Source organism: Gadus macrocephalus, chromosome 21 (assembly GCF_031168955.1).
Source record: "Gadus macrocephalus chromosome 21, ASM3116895v1".
In the NCBI taxonomy this organism is placed as follows: Eukaryota; Metazoa; Chordata; class Actinopteri; order Gadiformes; family Gadidae; genus Gadus; species Gadus macrocephalus.
This window is the reverse complement of record NC_082402.1, coordinates 1413423-1432722: the sequence shown is the minus strand read 5'-3', so window position 1 is coordinate 1432722 and position 19300 is coordinate 1413423. Positions and strand designations below refer to the sequence as shown.

The following is a 19300-nucleotide window of genomic DNA, read 5'->3' as shown; positions in this document are numbered from 1 at the left end:
TCGCCAACCCAAAACCTCTCTTTTTACGGGCTCTTCCCAATCCTCTCCCAGTAGCTCAGCAAAGGCAAGAGCTCCACGTTTGGAGCTTGAATCCATTTTTCCCCCGTTAATCACATCTGATCGCCTGGTCGCACATGCAGCCAACCCCCAGGTTGTACCGCCCGACGCACTTTGACAAGGCCTGTTGTAGGGCGGTGCAATTTTTCGACTTTGATCGGGATTTTTGGGTCAAACGAACTCCAAACTAATATCATTGAGTACATTATTTTAAATGAGAAAAAATTTTAGAGGGACATTTCAGAGTTCTCAGTTACAAAGCGTAGTTTTGGAGAGAAATGCTGAATAAATGCATCATGTTTTCAAACTCGAAAAAAACAACCGTCTCAATTGTCGTGATTTCAATGTTAACCAAAACACTCGTGACTTAGATTTTTTCCATAGTGGAGCCGCCCGCCGCGACCCCGTCCACCTACCGGGTCCTTCCGCGGTCTCCGTGGCAACACGATATTCATGTTGACGTCGTCGAACATGTCGGCGGCGAGCTCGTCCAACTCCCCGGGGCTCTTCACCGCCGCCTCCACGCGCCCGCCGGACGGCGCCGGGGACGAGTGGGCGGAGTCAGCGGGCCGCGGCGACACGCTGTCCAGACGGTTCACGCTGCCGGTGCTGGCGTTGTCCGCGTCCTCTTCCTCGTCATCGCTGGACAGGACGACTGGAGAGGAGGAGGAGGAGGAGGAAGGGGAGCAGACGGAGGAGGAGGAGGAGGAGGAGGAAGGGGAGCAGACGGAGGGGGAGCAGACGGAGGAGGAGGAAGAGGAGGAGGAGCAGACGGAGGAGGAGGAGCAGACGGAGGAGGAGGAGGAGGAGGAAGAGGAGGGGAGGAGAAGGAGGAGGAGGAAGGGGAGCAGACGGAGGAGGAGGAGGAGGAGGGGGAGGAGGAGGAGGAAGGGGAGCAGACGGAGGAGGAGGAGGAGGAGGAGGAGGAGGAGGAGGGGGAGGAGGGGGAGGAGGAGGAAGAGGAGGAGGAAGAGGAGGAAGAGGAGGAGGAGGAGGGGGAGCAGACGGAGGAGGAGGAGGAGGAGGAGGAGGAGAAGGGGGAGCAGACGGAGGAGGAGGAAGAGGAGGAGGAAGAGTCAGCCGGGTTACAGACATGCTGGCGTTACACTGCGGGTTGTCCTCTACTGTTTACTCTGTCTCTGGACAGTCACAGCTAGGCTGATTAATCCAATTCAAACCGACATTGCAATGTAGTAGAACGCGTTATGCAAATCGCCAAAAAAGAGAAGCATATATGCTTTTTTTTTTACAGTTACTGTTAGTGACTAAGATCCGTATTTATTTTTCTTTTACAATTCAATAGTTAAATAAAGATGTTATAATATAAATTCATGCATCAGTTCATCCACATCAGCCAGGCCTAAAGAACAGAGCAGTTTATATGTTGACTGCTTCCAATGTTCACTGTTTGACCAACACGCAATATTGGTCAAAATAATCGCCAATTATTTCTCCAAATCGACGTCAGGATCGCAGAGTCGCTCTTCAGCTCCCACAAGGGGCTCAAGACTCACTGGTCAGAGTTCACCTGGACTCCGACTACGAGATTCAGGACTCACTTCTCCCAGTTCAGCTGTATCTCCATAGCCTCCTCCCCCCCCCACCATAACTAATCCTCCCTTAGTCTCCTTAAAACATCCCTCTTACGCACTTGTTGTACGTATGTTGTACGTCCTTGAACTTCAAAATAGTACTTGGCATCATGTAGCTTCTTATCCTAGCTATCTTTGTAAACTGGGAATGGGTTAACCAAGCGATTGCTAGAGCTTGGCCCTTGGTTCAATGAACATACTGAGTGTTTCTCCTCATGTTCAAAACGCGTAGACATCATTTAGACACGTCGATGTGTACTAGTGAGGCTGAGAACCATCAAACTTACTATCTATGGCGGAAGTGCAGAACAGTGATGCAGAGCAGTCTGAAAACAAGATGGCTCCTTGAAACACAAAGAGCTTCGACACAAGCCACAAGGAGACAAAGTGCAAAGTGCACGAGCTGCTTCCCAGATCATTAACCCCTGAACGACCGAGAGGAGCGGTGAGGAACACTGCGTCACAGTCTACCTGCACCACCCTGGCACCACCCTGGCACCACCCTCAGGAGGAGCAGGAGCACCTTCAGCTGGACCCTTGCCCTACCCCCACCCCCCCCCCCCTGGAGATCTGGAACCGTCTCCCCGTCACCCCGTCTCGGGACCGACAGGTTGTCATGACAACGAGGGGTTCTCCCCGACCAGGCTCCGCCCATCTCGTAACACCCTGACTCGGCACCGACAGGTTGTCATGACAACGAGGGGTTCTCCCCGACTAGGCTCCGCCCATCTCGTTCCCACTACGCAGGTTCGTAGGCACGAGGTGGGAGGAGCCACTGGTAGTAGAGGCTCCACCCACACCACGTCCAGCCAACCCAGACGCCAACAGGGACCTCTTCCCAGGGGGGCCGCGGGTCCTGGGGGGCCGGACCCGGGTCCAGAACGGGCCCTGGGTGGGAGGAGCGTGTGGGGGGGGGGGGGGGGGGGGTACTCACTGGGGTCGTTGAGTTCGTGCTGGCGGGCCGAGGCGGACTTCTTCCCCTTGGGGGACAGACGGAGGCCGCAGCAGCCCGAGGTCCCGGGGGGGGGCAGCGGGGGGGGGCCCGCGGGCCGGCCGTTCAGCGGCGCCAACAGGGCTCCCCCGCGGGCCCCGTGGGAGACCCGCAGCGGCAGCACGGGGCCCGCGGGGGCCCTCACCGGCCCGTAAAAGTTCTTGGCGGAAAGGCTGTGGGGGCCGCCGGCGTGGTGCGGGTGGATGGGGGGGCGGGGCGCGGCCGAGGGGGGCGGGGCCTGCGGCGCGTGCTGGCAGGAGGGGAGGGGCGTGCGGGGGTGGCCGCAGTGGGAGCAGCAGGCGGCGTCCTGGGCGGTGGAGTGGCACTTGATGCAGCGGGCGGGGCTGGCGCCGGGCCGCAGCGGCTGGGGAGGGAGAGACGTCAGCGTCAGCTCCTGAACACCTCAGGCCGTCACCTCCTCACCGACGCCCATTCCCGATCACATTCATATTTTTGTCGTATATGTTGGCATTTCTAATCCCTTATTTTTTTATTGCTTGACTTATCTTAACTGTGAGGCACTCGAGTCTGTACTCAATACAATTATTTTATACCGGGCAGCACTTTGGGTCAACTGCGGTTAGTTCAAAGGTTGTATCATCGATTCTAGGAAACCGAAACATGAATGATCACATTCTTCCGACCGTCGCTCACGATCCGCTAGCTGCCTGCCCGCCCAATAAGCAGGCAGAAAAGGAATCGCGTCTCAGTAGGCAGCCTATGCTCCGAGATCGTACACAAAAACAAAATGGTACTACCAACCACTCAAAACCGAAATAAATAGTATAACCTAGTAAAACCTTTATACAACCTTTAAGTGTGCTATATAATTAAAAATGACTTGACTTGACTGAACTTCAGTATCAGCCGATACCGAGTTTATACCGAAACGGCATCCATCATTGTATCAACCAACAGCACTTATTGTTATTGAAGGGTTCTCTTACGATGACAGCGATGTAGATTGGGTTCACTTACTGTCGACTATTTTTATTTTCAGAACTAGATCAATTACATTTATAATCTATAATTAGAATAATACATTTGTATTCCTGGAGTGAAGCTTGGGCATCCATCTTTTTCCAGCGTGGCGGCTCGAACACACGTAGGTCGGCGATGAAGCGTTTCCCATTCCCACTTTTACATTTGGAGTCACCATTTTGACCCTTCTCTGGCGTGCACTAGCGTGGATATGCTAACTAGAGCCCCCGCTCAAAAGACTTTGAAACCCCCTGTCAAACCGTTGGCACGGCAACCAAGGTCTTTAGGGGGAGAGATTTGGTGACCTCGAACCCCACCACACTAGTTCACAGTAACTTTTAGCAGAACCTCATCCCCCTCTTCATGAAGTCTGACTCAGTAATCTGCCGAGTAATCAATAGAGATATATAGAGGAGGGGCGGGGCCTCACTTTGGTCAGCTGATTGGATGAGGAAGCAGACCAGACAGATTACAGAAACGTTTAGGACAGAAACGTTTAGGGATGAAAGAGCGAGTGAGAGAGAGAGAGAACCCTGAGGGGGAACTACAGATCTGCATGAAGACATTCTGGAAGATAGATTGTGTAGATTGCGGTTAAGTTTGAAGTTTCTTTGTAAATGTTTTGTTTCTTGTGTACTATGTCATTCAAAGCGCTTGGGGCCCTTGAGGTCACATAACAAAACAATTGCTTGGATGGTCCATCTTTCCACTCTAGCAGGCAAAAAGACTCAATTTGATTTTGGACCACATAAATCGCTCAGGGAAGGAGCGGAGAGGAAATTACTTATGAAGGCGTAGGGCTGGGCGATTGGTCAAATGTTTAGTAAACGATCACAAAACTAATACAATCAAGTTTTCGAATTATTAGGGGGTATAGCAGCGAGGCGGTGAGATAACCATTGTTATTCTACGTTTTCCTATTATTATTTTCCTGCCATGGTAGTCTATGGCTGCCCATAGAACGCCTTGGTAAAAAGTTTGGCACACTGATTCAAGACAGTCCCATGGTCCCTCACAGCAATTTCGGGGTCGCTAGCTCAAGAGCTCTAGCGCCACCAACAGGTCAAGTTGGACATGCATTCATGTTTATAACTTTTGACCCATTCATCCAACAAACAATCATTGGAATCCTTGGGCCAAGATTGGCCCTGATGGATTTTCCGCCATCTTACCGTTTTTATCAAAAGCCTTCTAAATACATCTCCCATCACAAATTTTGTACAATCTTCTCGAAACTCGGGAGAGATTATCTTCAGACCATGCTTCACAAAATGTATCGAATAGATTTTTCAAATACAAAACCGTTTGTCCGCGACAGACAATTTCTTAGCAGCCCTTTGACATATCATAACCAAACTTGGTACATAGACCCATGACATCATCATGGGGACACTCAAATTTGGCCCTGTAATTAATGAAGATATGTTTTAACTCCTCTCTCTTCACATGAGTATATTTCAAACTTATTTCCAATATGTTGGTGATACCATCAGACCTCCCAATATAGCTAATACATTATTTCTCATGGACACATTAGAATTTGGCCACCATGTTGAAAGTTGTCAAAATCAATAGTACATATCCACAGGACACAATTTATGACTTTCAGGTCAAGCTGAACATATGTGTCAAACAGCTTTTTCAAATTCAAAACCGTTTGGCCGTGACAGCCAATCAAACATGACGGCAAAGCCGCCAAAAAGGAAGTAAGGCCATTTCTCAGCAACTCTTTAACATATCATATTCAAACTTGCCAAACAGGAATAAAGCCAATTTCTCAGAAGCCCTTTGATATATCATAACCACCTGGTAAAAAAAGACCCATGACCTCATCATGGATACTCTCATCAAATCTGGTGACCTTTGACCTCTAGGGGACGCTGTAATTAATGAAGATGTGTTTTAACTCCTCTCTATTCACATGAGTATACTTCAAACCTATTTTCAATGTCTGGTGATTCTGTCAGACCGCCCCATATAGCTAATAAATGATTTATCATGGCAGCATCAGAATTTTGCCACCTTGTTAAAAGTTGTCAAAATCAATAGTACATATCCACAGGCCACAAATTCTGTCTAAACTTCATGGAACTTGCCCGATGTTAACTTCGGACCAAGCTGAACAAATGTCTCAAGCAGCTTTTTCAAATTAAAAACTGTCTGACCGTGACAGCCAATCAAACTTGATGGCGAAGCCTCCAAGCAGGAAGCAGGCCTGTTCTCAGGAACTCTTTTACATATCATAGCCAAACTTGGTACATAGACTCATGACATCATTCTGCGGACACCAAAACAATTTGGTGACCTTTGACTACAGGGGGACGTCAAACAGGAAGTGAGCTTATATCTTTGCAAGGCCTTCATGTATCCAAACCAAACTAGGCTTATAGTCTAATGACCCTATCCTTATGATTAGTTTATGGATTCCTTTTCTGCTTGACCCACACATTGCTGCTCGCAGCTATATCTATAATTATTATTTTGATTTTAATTTCAATTTTTTCATTAAATGTTTTATAGAAAGTGCAAGGGTTTTTTGGAAGAGACAGTCTCGGAATTATTCTGACAATCGTCAGAATAATCATGATTTCAATATTGACCAAAATAATCGTGATTGCGATTTTTCCCGTAATCGAGCAGCCATATGAAGGCGGCCATCGCGGTTGTAGTCCTACCTCGGCTGACGGGAAACTACAACACTCATCGAGGAGAGACTTCCTCTTCTGCTGCACGCGCCGCTTGATGTTCAGACCGTTGTCTGGGGGAGAGGAGAACACAAATCAACACCACACACAAACAAACCAAGGAAGGAGAGAGAACACAAATCAACACACTTAAACAACAACACACACAAACACAACAACGCACACTTACACATATCTATATGTGTGTAAGTCTGTATTGGGTCTATACTGGGTCTATACTGGGTACCTCAGAAGACCTCCATACAGACCACACACACATCTGGGTCTATGCCTGGTCTGGGTCTATGCCTGGTCTAGGTCTAGGGGGTCTGGGTCTATGCCTGGTCTAGGTCTATGCCTGGTGTGGGTCTATTCCTGGTCTGGGTCTATGCCTGGTCTAGGTCTAGGGGGTCTGGGTCTATGCCTGGTCTTGGTCTATGCCTGGTGTGGGTCTATTCCTGGTCTGGGTCTATGCCTGGTCTAGGTCTAGGGGGTCTAGGGGGACTTGTGGCTGGATGCTGTCTGGTGCCTGGCTGGGGCCCAGCCGGACTCCAAGGTCACCTTCCCTCCAGAAGCTCCGCGGGAGGCTGCCAGAGGAGGCTGCTGAGCCCTGTGCTCTAGTGCCAGACTACCGCCTCCTTTCCCCGCACGCACACGGTTAACGGTGTGCAGGCTGGGTGAACGCACGCCCACACAGAGGAATGAGGTGCACACGCTCCTCATCTGGGAGGTACGCAGTGTACCCACTGAAACCCAACACCAGCTGTCTGGAACTGTCAACATCCACCTCTAGGGAGAGAGACCTGCCCACACAGCTCAGAGAGAGAGAGTGAGAGTGGCCTGCCCACACAGCTCAGAGAGAGAGGGGGAGAGAGACCTGCCCACACAGCTCAGAGAGAGAGAGGGGGAGAGAGACCTGCCCACACAGCTCAGAGAGAGAGAGGGGGAGAGAGACCTGCCCACACAGCCCAGAGAGAGAGAGGGGGAGAGAGACCTGCCCACACAGCTCAGAGAGAGAGAGAGTGAGAGTGGCCTGCCCACACAGCTCAGAGAGAGAGAGAGGGTGAGAGAGACCTGCCCACACAGCCCAGAGAGAGAGAGGGAGGGAGAGTGGCCTGCCCACACAGCCCAGAGAGAGAGAGGGGGAGAGAGAGAGCGAGAGAGAGCAAGAGAGGACTGCCTGCACAGAGAGAGAGAGGGGGAGAGAGTTTGAGACCTGCCCAGCCCAGCGAGTAAGAGAAACAGAGAGAACAACAGAGACAGCGTCACAGAGAGCAAGAGAGAGAGAGACAGCGAGAGAGACAGCGAGAGAGAGAGAGACAGCGAGAGAGAGACAGCGAGAGAGAGAGAGACAGCGAGAGAGAGACAGCGAGAGAGAGACAGCAAGAGAGGGAGACAGAGGGAGAGACAGAGAGAGAGAGAGACAGTGAGAGAGAGACAGCGAGAGAGAGAGACAGAGGGAGAGACAGCGAGAGAGACAGCGAGAGAGAGACAGAGAGCCGTACCTTGTGTGTCTGGACACGTGAGGATGATCTGGTCGAGCTCCACCGTGGGCTGTGTGCTGAAGTTGTTCCTGGAGGAGAGGGAGACAGGCAGGTCAGCCTCTGACACCAGGAGACTGGGGCCACTGGGAACACTGGGAGGGTCTGCAGGTGCTGTTGTCGGTGGTTCCGCCCCGACGGTTGGAGCGGGGACCACTTAAGCAATTTCTCGCTCTCTAATTCATGGACATCTGGTGATCTTTATCATGTGAGGGGCCGCTCAGATGGAAACGATGGAATGATATTATCCTCTTTGAGCTCTTTATCCGTCTATCAACGTGTTTTATACTCCATAATGATCTGTCTAGTGTGTCCTATACGTGATTCATTATCTGTGTGTGTCCTATATGTGATTCATTATCTGTGTGTCTGTGATTCATTATCTGTGTGTCTTATATATGATTCATTATCTGTCTGTGTGTCCTATACGTGATTCATTATCTGTGTGTCTTATATGTGATTCATTATCTGTGTGTCCTATACGTGATTCATTATCTGTGTGTCCTATACGTGATTCATTATCTGTGTGTCTTATATGTGATTCATTATCTGTGTGTCTTATATGTGATTCATTATCTGTGTGTCTTATATGTGATTCATTATCTGTGTGTCCTATATGTGATTCATTATCTGTGTGTGTCCTATATGTGATTCATTATCCGTGTGTCCTATATGTGATTCATTATCTTTCTGTGTGTCTTATATGTGATTCATTATCTGTCTGTGTGTCTTATATGTGATTCATTATCTGTGTGTCCTATATGTGATTCATTATCTGTCTGTCCTATATGTGATTCATTATCTGTGTGTCCTATATGTGATTCATTATCTGTGTGTCTTATATATGATTCATTATCTGTCTGTGTGTCCTATACGTGATTCATTATCTGTGTGTGTCTTATATGTGATTCATTATCTGTGTGTCTTATATGTGATTCATTATCTGTGTGTCTTATATGTGATTCATTATCTGTGTGTCCTATGTGATTCATTATCTGTGTGTCTTATATGTGATTCATTATCTGTGTGTGTCTTATATGTGATTCATTATCCGTGTGTCCTATATGTGATTCATTATCTTTCTGTGTGTCTTATATGTGATTCATTATCTGTGTGTCCTATATGTGATTCATTATCTGTGTGTGTCCTATATGTGATTCATTATCTGTGTGTCTTATATGTGATTCATTATCTGTGTGTCTTATATGTGATTCATTATCTGTGTGTCTTATATGTGATTCATTATCTGTGTGTCTTATATGTGATTCATTATCTGTGTGTCTTATATGTGATTCATTATCTGTGTGTCTTATATGTGATTCATTATCTGTGTGTCTTATATGTGATTCATTATCTGTGTGTCTTATATGTGATTCATTATCTGTGTGTCTTATATGTGATTCATTATCTGTCTGCGTGTTTTATACGCGATTCATTATCCGCCTGTGGGTCAAATCCAGATATAGATCAGATAAGATATGAATCCAGAATCTGCAGGCAACAGGGCACGAGTTTGGTTTCAGTGTGACTACAAGTCCATTCGTAGTCAGAGTAGTATGGACCAATCACGTTCGAGCATGCAGGTAAACAGCCTGTGTGGAACAACCTCAGAACCCATGGGCTAAAGACTGGCCACGACTTAGCTCACCGTCAGCTTTGATATCTGTTCATAAAGATTAGCCTGAATTAGGAACTGAAACACAAACAGAAACCATCAGAAACAATGACCAGCGAGGGACAGGAAGTCCTGACCCAGCCGTCCATCACCCGACGACACTGGAGCCCCGGACAACGCCCGCTGCCCTAGAGGTCAACCCGACTTTAACACCACTTTGTACAGCACTACATATTCTCCTGAAGCTACTCCAGTCTTCAGCACATGCTTGACTCTATCGCTAACCTCCTCTGAAACCCTCTGGATAAATGGTCAATAACGTTAAACGGAGTGCATTTACACAGCTCTTTTTCCAACCAGTAGCCGCTCAAAATGTTCAACAATATTGCCCAACATTCACCCATTCATGCACTCAATCACCCATTCATCCAAACATCCAAACATCCACACACCGACGGCGGTGTCAGCCACGCAGGGCGACAGCCAGCTCGTCGGGAGCAGACAGGGTGAGGCATGTCGCTCAGGGACACCTCGACACTCAGCTAGGAGGAGCCGGGGATCGAACCGGCGACCTTGTGGTGAGCCGCCACCCCGCTGCCCCTCCCGAGCCACACGCCGCCCCTAAGGATCCCCTCCGGATAACGAGTCTGGTGCCGGAGCTCCGAGGAGGAGGAGGATTCCGCTCTTACCTGGGGGCGGGCTTGACGGCGGCCACGTTGTGCGCGTGCTGGAAGTACCGGCCCTGCAGCACCATGCCCTGGGGCGCGGAGGGGCTGGGGATGAAGGAGCGGGCTCTGTTGGGCCCCGCGGGGGGCACGGGCACCATGTGGGGGATGTCGCTGCAGGACAGGGGACCACACCCCCGTTAGCCCCGGCCTAGTCCTCTGGTTCAGAATCACACCGCGTCAGAGGCAGCACGGGCTAGTGGCTGGTGGGTTCTGGGTCCGATGCCCGGTGTACGGTCAACCCTGCTGGCATCCTGGAGCAGGATGAGCCCTGACCCCCACGTGACCCCTGAACCCCCATGACCCCAGGCCCTACCTGCTCCTTAACGACAGACACCTGTGTAGGTTGCTTTGGGCTAAAATGACTAAAACGAACGCACTGAAAACTGGATTTAGATTTAGTCATGCAATGGTCGGCTTGTGACAGGGAGGAGGCCTTTCAAAGTAAAAGTCCACCTCCCCAAAGGGGAGCAGGCCTTTCAAAGTAAAAGTCCACCTCCCCCAAGGGGAGCAGGCCTTTCAAAGTAAAAGTCCACCTCCCCTTTGGGAGCAGGCCTTTCAGAGTAAAAGTCCACCTCCCCTTTGGGAGCAGGCCTTTCAGAGTAAAAGTCCACCTCCCCAAAGGGGAGCAGGCCTTTCAAAGTAAAAGTCCACATCCCCAAAGGGGAGCAGGCCTTTCAGAGTAAAAGTCCACCTCCCCAAAGGGGAGCAGGCCTTTCAAAGTAAAAGTCCACCTCCCCAAAGGGGAGCAGGCCTTTCAAAGTAAAAGTCCACCTCCCCAAAGGGGAGCAGGCCTTTCAAGGTAAAAGTCCACCTCCCCAAAGGGGAGCAGGCCTTTCAGAGTAAAGGTCCTGGTCTTCACACGTTAACACCTAACGGAGGGTGTGACCTACCCGGGCCTCTTGACGGGTCCTAGTTTGTTCAGCACCCTGCTGTGCTGGCTGGCCCGGTTCTCATACGTCCGCGAGTGGTCTGCTGAGGAGAACTGCCTGAAGGGGGGGGTCTGAGAGAGAGAGAGAGAGAGAGAGAGAGAGAGAGAGAGAGAGAGAGAGAGAGAGAGAGAGAGAGAGAGAGAGAGAGAGAGAGAGAGAGAGAGAGAGAGAGAGAGAGAGAGAGAGAGAGAGAGAGAGAGAGAGAGAGAGAGAGAGAGAGAGAGAGAGAGAGAGATTATATATATAAACCCATATGAGCTATAAAGGGACATGTCAGAGGACCCTTGGTGGTGAACTGAATAGAAACAGAACATCTGTAGAACGTGGAGCTCTCCCACGAGGAAGTCACACCTGTCCACCACACCACTGTCTCCAAGCAGAGACATCCAACACAACATAAAGATGAGTAATAAACACAAGACAACCAAACTAAACCTCACAAAGTAGACCTAAACTCTACCTAACTAAACCCCACCACACTCCACTCTACCAAACTAAACATGAACAGCACCAGACTAGACCTAAACTCTACTTAACTAATCACTACCAAACCTGACACCAATAAAGAAACGAATGATGAACACCACCAAACTAAACTCTACCAAACTAAACCTAAACAAAAACTAAACACCACCAAACTAAGCTCTACCAAACTAAACCTAAACAAAAACTGAACACCACCAAACTAAACTCTACCAAACTAAACCTAAAAAAACTAAACCCTAAACACCACCAAACTAATGATGAACACCACCAAACTAAAGTAACTAAACTAAACCCTAAACACCACCAAACTAATGATGAACACCACCAAACTAATGATGAACACCCCCAAACTAATGATGAACACCACCAAACTAACCTCTACCAAACTAAACCCTAAACACCACCAAACTAATGATGAACACCACCAAACTAACCTCTACCAAACTAAACCCTAAACACCACCAAACTAATGATGAACACCACCAAACTAAACTCTACCAAACTAAACCCTAAACACCACCAAACTAATGATGAACACCCCCACCCAAATCTCTACCATCCAATAATAACAACCAGGTCCGGCTGATTCCCACTCCCCCCCACACCTCCCCCACTCTCCCCCTGATTCCAGAACAAAGCGGTCCTTGAACACCCCCCCCCCCCCCCCCACCCCACCCCGGTGGTCACGCTACAGGAGGGAAGGCCTCCAGTGCACGTCTCCCCAGGGGGAGTCAACACCACCCCCGGGGGGAGGGAGGGGCAGGGTGAGGAGGAGACGGGGAGAGAGACCCAGGGGTGAGATAGAGTGAGGGAGGGGCAGGAAGACAAAGAGGCACAGAGAGATGGGGGAGGGAGAGAGAGATGGGGGAGGTAGAGAGATGGGGGAGGTAGAGAGAGAGCGAGAGCGAGAGCGAGAGCGAGAGAGAGAGAGAGAAACAGAGCGACAGAGACAGAGAGAGAGACAAGTAGAGAGACAGAGCGGTAGAGAGAGGTAGAGAGAGGAACAGAGAGGTAGAGAGAGGAACAGAGCGGTAGAGAGAGGTAGAGAGCGGTAGAGAGAGGAACAGAGCGGTAGAGAGAGGTACAGAGCGGTAGAGAGCGGAACAGAGCGGTAGAGAGAGGTACAGAGCGGTAGAGAGGTACAGAGCGGTAGAGAGAGGTAGAGAGCGGTAGAGGGACAGAGCGGTAGAGAGAGGTAGAGAGCGGTAGAGAGAGGTAGAGAGCGGTAGAGGGACAGAGCGGTAGAGAGAGGTAGAGAGCGGTAGAGAGAGGTAGAGAGCGGTAGAGAGAGGTAGAGAGCGGTAGAGAGAGGTACAGAGCGGTAGAGAGAGGTACAGAGCGGTAGAGAGAGGTACAGAGCGGTAGAGAGAGGAACAGAGCGGTAGAGAGAGGTACAGAGCGGTAGAGAGAGGAACAGAGCGGTAGAGAGAGGTACAGAGCGGTAGAGAGAGGTACAGAGCGGTAGAGAGAGGTACAGAGCGGTAGAGAGAGGAACAGAGCGGTAGAGAGAGGTACAGAGCGGTAGAGAGAGGTAGAGAGCGGTAGAGGGACAGAGCAGTAGAGAGAGGTAGAGAGAGAAACAGAGCGGTAGAGTCAGAGCCAGATGGAGCCAGAGAGAGCCAGGGATCGGGGGGGGCCACCCTACCTTCTTGCCCTCTGGGGCGGAGTGCTGCAGCCGGTCCCTTTCCTCCATGGTTACCCCCGGGGTGCTGACCACACACAGCGGGAGACGGAGGACATGAGGGGGAACCACAGCATGGAGTTAGCCCCTCAGTGAACGCACCCCAGACAGGCTTCACACCGCCGTCCGTCAGTGATTCTGTGTGCCTTCCTTGCAGGCATTGGAGGGTACGGTTAGAGGTAATGTTGCAGAGAGAAACACACAGACACGCACAGAATGGGAGCGAGGGGCACAGCTGGGGCCATACAGGTCTGCCTCAGCAGGGCTGCCACCAGGGAGTCGCTGGGGGGCAGGTTCAGGGGGGGGGGGGGGGGGGGGGTGTGATGGGAGAGGTAAGGGAGATTCAAGTAGGGGTATTGGAGATAAAGGTGGAGGTGATGATGTGTATGATGTCGATGTGAGGATGTGTTGCATTGATGGTGATGAATGGTGAGGATATGTTGTACTGGTTTTGATGGGTGCTGCTCGTGAAGGTGATGATATGTTGTACTGGTTTTGATGGGTGCTGCTCATGAAGGTGATGATATGTTGTACTGGTTTTGATGGGTGCTGGTCCTGAAGGTGATGATATGTTGTACTGGTTTTGATGGGTGCTGGTCCTGAAGGTGATGATATGTTGTACTGGTTTTGATGGGTGCTGCTCGTGAAGGTGATGATATGTTGTACTGGTTTTGATGGGTGCTGCTCCTGAAGGTGATGATATGTTGTACTGGTTTTGATGGGTGCTGGTCCTGAAGGTGATGATATGTTGTACTGGTTTTGATGGGTGCTGGTCGTGACGAGGAAGGGGACTGGATAACGATGCGAGGGCGTCTCTAGGAGAGCTTACTCGTGTCTCGTCTCCTCGTCAGCGGAGAGAGAGAAGCCCCAGCTGTGCTTGAAGCCTCCATCCCGCTGGCTCTCTGACCGGTCCAGCGCTGGGACGAGAGAGGAGAGCAACGTTAACAAAGGAGAACCCTGAGGAACGTCAATTCAGGAGGAGAGAGGAGAGCAACGTTAACAAAGGAGAACCCTGAGGAACGTCAATTCAGGAGGAGAGAGGAGAGCAACGTTGATAAAGGAGAACCCTGAGGAACCTTAATGCTACGGCCTCATTCACCCACAACATGGTGGTTCCATCCTGGTTCTAGCAGGGTCACTCCGTAACGTAGCGTCTCTTGGTAAGAAAAGCGCCATGCATAACCAATCTGCACTATTCTTATTATAATAATATCAAGAATGGCATGTACGTGGCCTTAATGATATCCCACTGAAATTCCCTGCCAGGATTGGATTTGATCTTAAATATCCATCTCTCTTGGAACAGGAAAAGCCCTGACGTTGGGGAGAGAGTGTGTGGAAGCCACAACGACGCACGGCCAAACCCCACGAAATGGATGAAAGGCGATGGGATCTGGTTTTCCGGTTGCCCGGGGCAACAGATACCTGCCTGGCGGGGGGGAACCTCGATGCAGGTATTCCAGGGCCCATCGGAACAAGCCACAGAAACGACATCCCAGATGCAGCACTCTGTCCGTATCAGAGGGGTGGGGAGAATTAAACTCTCCCCCCACAATATTTACATGGGAAACAGCCTGGACTTAACATGACCCATTTATACTTTGCCTATTCAAATAGCCTTCAATTGAAGGTACTAATTTTATGCTAAATTCTATTCAGTCATTAAGCAGAGGGAGTTATCCAAAGCAACGCAGTGACCTCAGATAGCAGTGCTGTTACACAGTGGACTAAAATAGCAATCTGTGGTTAACAGTGACTCAAATAGCAGGCTGGGGTTAGACAGTGAACTCGGATAGCATTGGTGTTAAACAGTGAACTCGGATAGCATTTTGGGGTTAAACAGTGACTCAGATAGCAGGCTGGGGTTAGACAGTGAACTCGGATAGCATTGGTGTTAAACAGTGAACTCGGATAGCATTTTGGGGTTAAACAGTGACTCAGATAGCAGGCTGGGGTTAGACAGTGAACTCGGATAGCAGGTTGGGGTTAAACAGTGACTCAGATAGCAGGCTGGGGTTAAACAGTGAACTCGGATAGCATTGGTGTTAAACAGTGACTCAGATAGCATTGGTGTTAAACAGTGACTCAGATAGCATTTTGGGGTTAAACAGTGACTCAGATAGCAGGTTGGGGTTAGACAGTGAACTCGGATAGCAGGTTGGGGTTAAACAGTGACTCAGATAGCAGGCTGGGGTTAGACAGTGACTCAGATAGCAGGCTGGGGTTAGACAGTGACTCAGATAGCATTGGGGTTAGACAGTGACTCAGATAGCAGGCTGGGGTTAGCGATTAGCACCCCCACTCATACAGCTGTATCTCCAACCCAGGTGAGCTCATACGTACTGCCCAGGTTAGGTAGCTCGCTCCAGTAGCGCCCACAAACTAACCGCTTCACAAGTTTCCATTCATTGTTAACACGCCACTGCACATGCTCAGACTTAAAGGCTGGGGAAAAGTTGAAGTTAGTGTTCAGTGGACCGGCTCATCGTACATTCATACCACTGTGCTCCGAGCACTTCTTCTGGATTCAGAAGTGACTTCGTAGGCTGTGCTCCAATCAGTTAAAAACACCCCTTCTTCACTAACCCGTATGACCTCTTCGAACGTAATTCTGCACTCACGATTCTGAATTATCACACCAACTTAAACATGGCCACCATCTTCACCAGTCAACAAACCTGTGAGCAGGGGTGAGTCAACGCAGAGCGTCGCAGACTCATCTTGTGGATTAGATTATGGTTTCTATTGGAGAAGTTATCTAGCCAGGGCAGTTCAAACACGCTCATGCCGATGCCCGGTTTCGGATCGCACCATAGAGAGGGGGGAGTTTAACACAAATAAAAGCTTATTTAAATCTCGACAACGTCCTCATTGAACCAGAGGTAATCACAAACCCGCCAAACCCTGCCTTTGATTGGAAATCGGTTGTGAGCATTAAGCCGGGGCTCTCTGGATGACGTCACCCCCGTCCCCAGACCAAATGGAACGTCCCGCCCGGCCTGAGCCATCAGTCGACTCCTGCAGAACTCTGCATCACCCCCCTGGTTCCATTAAGGACTCTCTGCCCGCTCCCTTCACCCCCCCCCCCGTCCTGCGTCTCAAATCATTAGGTCAGCTGGGTGTTCATCATCACGGTCGGAGTGCATCTCCCTTTTGGAGGAGTGACACGTTTTTAAACCCGTACAGGGCTTGTGATTTGTTCCTTTTAGGATTTGATTAGACCTTGCAGAACGCACCACTGAGCTGTGGGCCTGTTCAAAGCTTGATATGGTCTATATTAGGCATGTTATTAAGGTGTACGGGGAATGGGTTAACCTAGCGATTGTTAGTGCTTGGCACTTGGTTCTTATCCTTACTGTAATGACAGCGATATATCGTTTCTCGTTCTTCTGACAAATGTTCTCATTGTAAAACGCTTTGGATAAAAGCGTCCGCTAAACGCCCAAAATGTAGATCGTTATTGGTAGAAATGCCAACCAAGCATGGGCCAATTAACAATCATACCAGGACGAACTGCCAAAAGGAGTTTAGAGCGATGCCTTCCTGCAAAGACCGAGTCATTGACCTGACACAAGTTACTGCACTAACCTTTCCTTTGGTTCAGACATTACATGTAAAACACTGCAGAGTGTAACAGTGTAACTACGTTGCCTCCTGAACCATGTGTTTGGCTGTCCTGTTAACATTAAAATACAGGAAGCAAAGGTTGACTTTGAATATGTGTAAATAAGAGAATTAGTTGCAGCTGTTTGAGACTGCATTGGGGAGACACCTGTCACCCATAAACACGTCAGGGTTATGCTACAGCTACATTTGTAACCAGGGAGGTTGTGTTCAATATTGCAGGGGAAAGCTCTTAGAGTTTGCAGCTAAATGTTTTATCATATCACCTTGCATTTCTGCAACCGACTCTCGAACTCCTTTATCTGGCTTAAGCATTAATAATGCTATATTCACCTATTTATAGCCTAGTAAACGGGCTCCCCTTTTTAAATACCGCCCGCTTATTTGAGGCAAGAAAAAATCGGAACTGCAAAACAGTCTCTTTTGTAAACTACCGTCTCGTTTTAGTTTTACTTTATCTTTTTCAAGCCGTCACGATTTAATGTTTACGGCAAAGGTTACCCATTGTACCGGGACAGAGCGAGCAGAGCTGAACCCTAAAGGAGGTCTGTTCCCCACATGCTGTACTGGGGCTACACCAACGCAGCCCTACTTCATGAAAATGTTACAGAGCAGCATGCTCCACGCTGTCACACGCGTAGGTTATACTAGGATTAAAACATGTTAACATAGTGAACAGTGTTGTTGCATGAAGCGGCACATGACAGATGAAGACTGTATTAAAGCAGTAACTATGTACCGTTACACGTGTTGTTGATTGAAGCAGCCTATGACGCATGCATTACTATATTAGGTTGATGTTTACATTGTGACTACTGTTGCTGTATGAAGCAGCACATGACAGATGAAGACTGTATTATACTAGTTTGTACCGTTACACACGTTGACAGAGTGACCACAGTTGCTGTATGAAGCAGCACATGACAGATGAAGACTGTATTATACTAGTTTGTACCGTTACACACGTTGACAGAGTGACCACAGTTGCTGTATGAAGCAGCACATGACAGATGAAGACTGTATTATACTAGTATGTACCGTTACACATGTTAAGATAGTGACAATTGTTGTTGTATGAAGCAGCACATGACGGACATAGACTGAATTATACTAGTATGTACCGTTACACATGGACATGTTAACGTATTGAACAGTGTTGTTGCACGAAGCAGGCCTACGACACATGTTGGCCTCATCGGTATGCACACACAGACATGTGTACCTACTGGATTAATATACTGGTATAATTAGATAATGAGCAGTATTGTGGTGGAGCAGCTTCTATGTTAAGCTGCTTTAAGATGAAGAAGAGACTGATGCTCGCCGTTAGGATGCCGACAGCTCGGTGATCCAGAACCCGCGTGTTCACTTTATTAAACATTACACCAACATGACATTAACATGACATGCCCAAGACCCCACCGTCCGCAGCCGGATTAAAGACCGAGACAGGAAGGCCCCTCTGGACCGTCCGGGTCCCGCACCGCCGAGCTAGCAGCCTCCGAGCTAACCGCGCTAGCATCGGGTTTCCTCTCCCGTTTGTGTTGAAATTAAACCAAACTATTAAAAGATGTTAATCAAGTCTTTCCTCACGAAACCCCGGCGCCACGGCCGTCTGTTGCCATCCTCCGTTTTCCTCCTAAATCTCGGAGACTAACGCACAATAGTCGGCCGTCTGCCCGCTAGCGTCGCGCTAGCCTCCTAGCCGACTCGGGAAACATTTGGACCACAAATAGAAAATGTGATAAATGTGACAAATTCTGTTTAGTCAGAATGGTGAACATGGGGACACCGTGTCCTGGAGACCCGCGTAGTGTCCGCTGACAGCAAGGAGAGGGCTCCCCCCCACCGCTTACCTTCAAATAAACAGCTTCTGTTGTGGGCCATGTTTACTCCATGGTCGTGTTGTTCAGAGGATGGTTCTCTCGGGCGGACTAGCGGGCTGTCGGCGCCCTGCTGCCCGCCTCCTGCGCGTCTCCTGCCCGCCAGCTGCCAGCCCGCCTGGCCCCGTGAATAGACAAACTACGTGGAAGTGATGGAGAAATAACTTTCGTATTAATTTTTCAGCAGCATTCCTCAAAGAAATACGATTGGAAAGTGTGTTCACGTTTTGGACATTTTTTTTACTTTTTATTTTCTGTAGTCCTAGCAAGTTGGCTCGGATTTCCTTTTTGGATGTTTGAGTTCTACAAGGTGTGCGACGGTTGTTGATTAACTAATAAATCGGTTGGCCTGGTTGGTTTGATGGACGCAGTGAACACGTAGTAAGGGCTTCTGGTACCATGATGACCCCGCTGCTCCATGGTTCACCTCTCTGAGCAGGAAGATAAACAGAACAAGAGCTAGATGGCGATGTTTCTTATTAAAAGAAAACGTTGGAGGCTTTGTCGT

The 19300-nt window shown here is 49.3% G+C and overlaps 1 protein-coding gene across 3 annotated transcripts in view; it reads right to left on the bottom strand.

Annotated features, from left to right (window-relative positions):
• senp6a (SUMO specific peptidase 6a) overlaps window positions 1-18988 on the bottom strand; it is a 31827-nt gene extending 12839 nt beyond the window's left edge. The window contains exons 1-9 of one of the 3 annotated variants that reach the window (XM_060040976.1): window positions 18766-18988; window positions 14115-14202; window positions 13250-13313; window positions 11080-11189; window positions 10151-10300; window positions 7811-7878; window positions 6297-6379; window positions 2584-3004; window positions 474-712 (exon numbers count right to left, since the gene is read on the bottom strand). In XM_060040976.1, the coding sequence (XP_059896959.1) occupies window positions 474-712; window positions 2584-3004; window positions 6297-6379; window positions 7811-7878; window positions 10151-10300; window positions 11080-11189; window positions 13250-13313; window positions 14115-14202; window positions 18766-18796 (1254 nt within the window). In that variant the 5' untranslated portion in view covers window positions 18797-18988. The remainder of the gene's footprint in view (window positions 1-473; window positions 713-2583; window positions 3005-6296; window positions 6380-7810; window positions 7879-10150; window positions 10301-11079; window positions 11190-13249; window positions 13314-14114; window positions 14203-18765) is intronic. The other 2 variants (XM_060040975.1, XM_060040977.1) reach the window with 2 other exon arrangements.
• Between the last annotated feature and the right edge of the window lie 312 nt (window positions 18989-19300).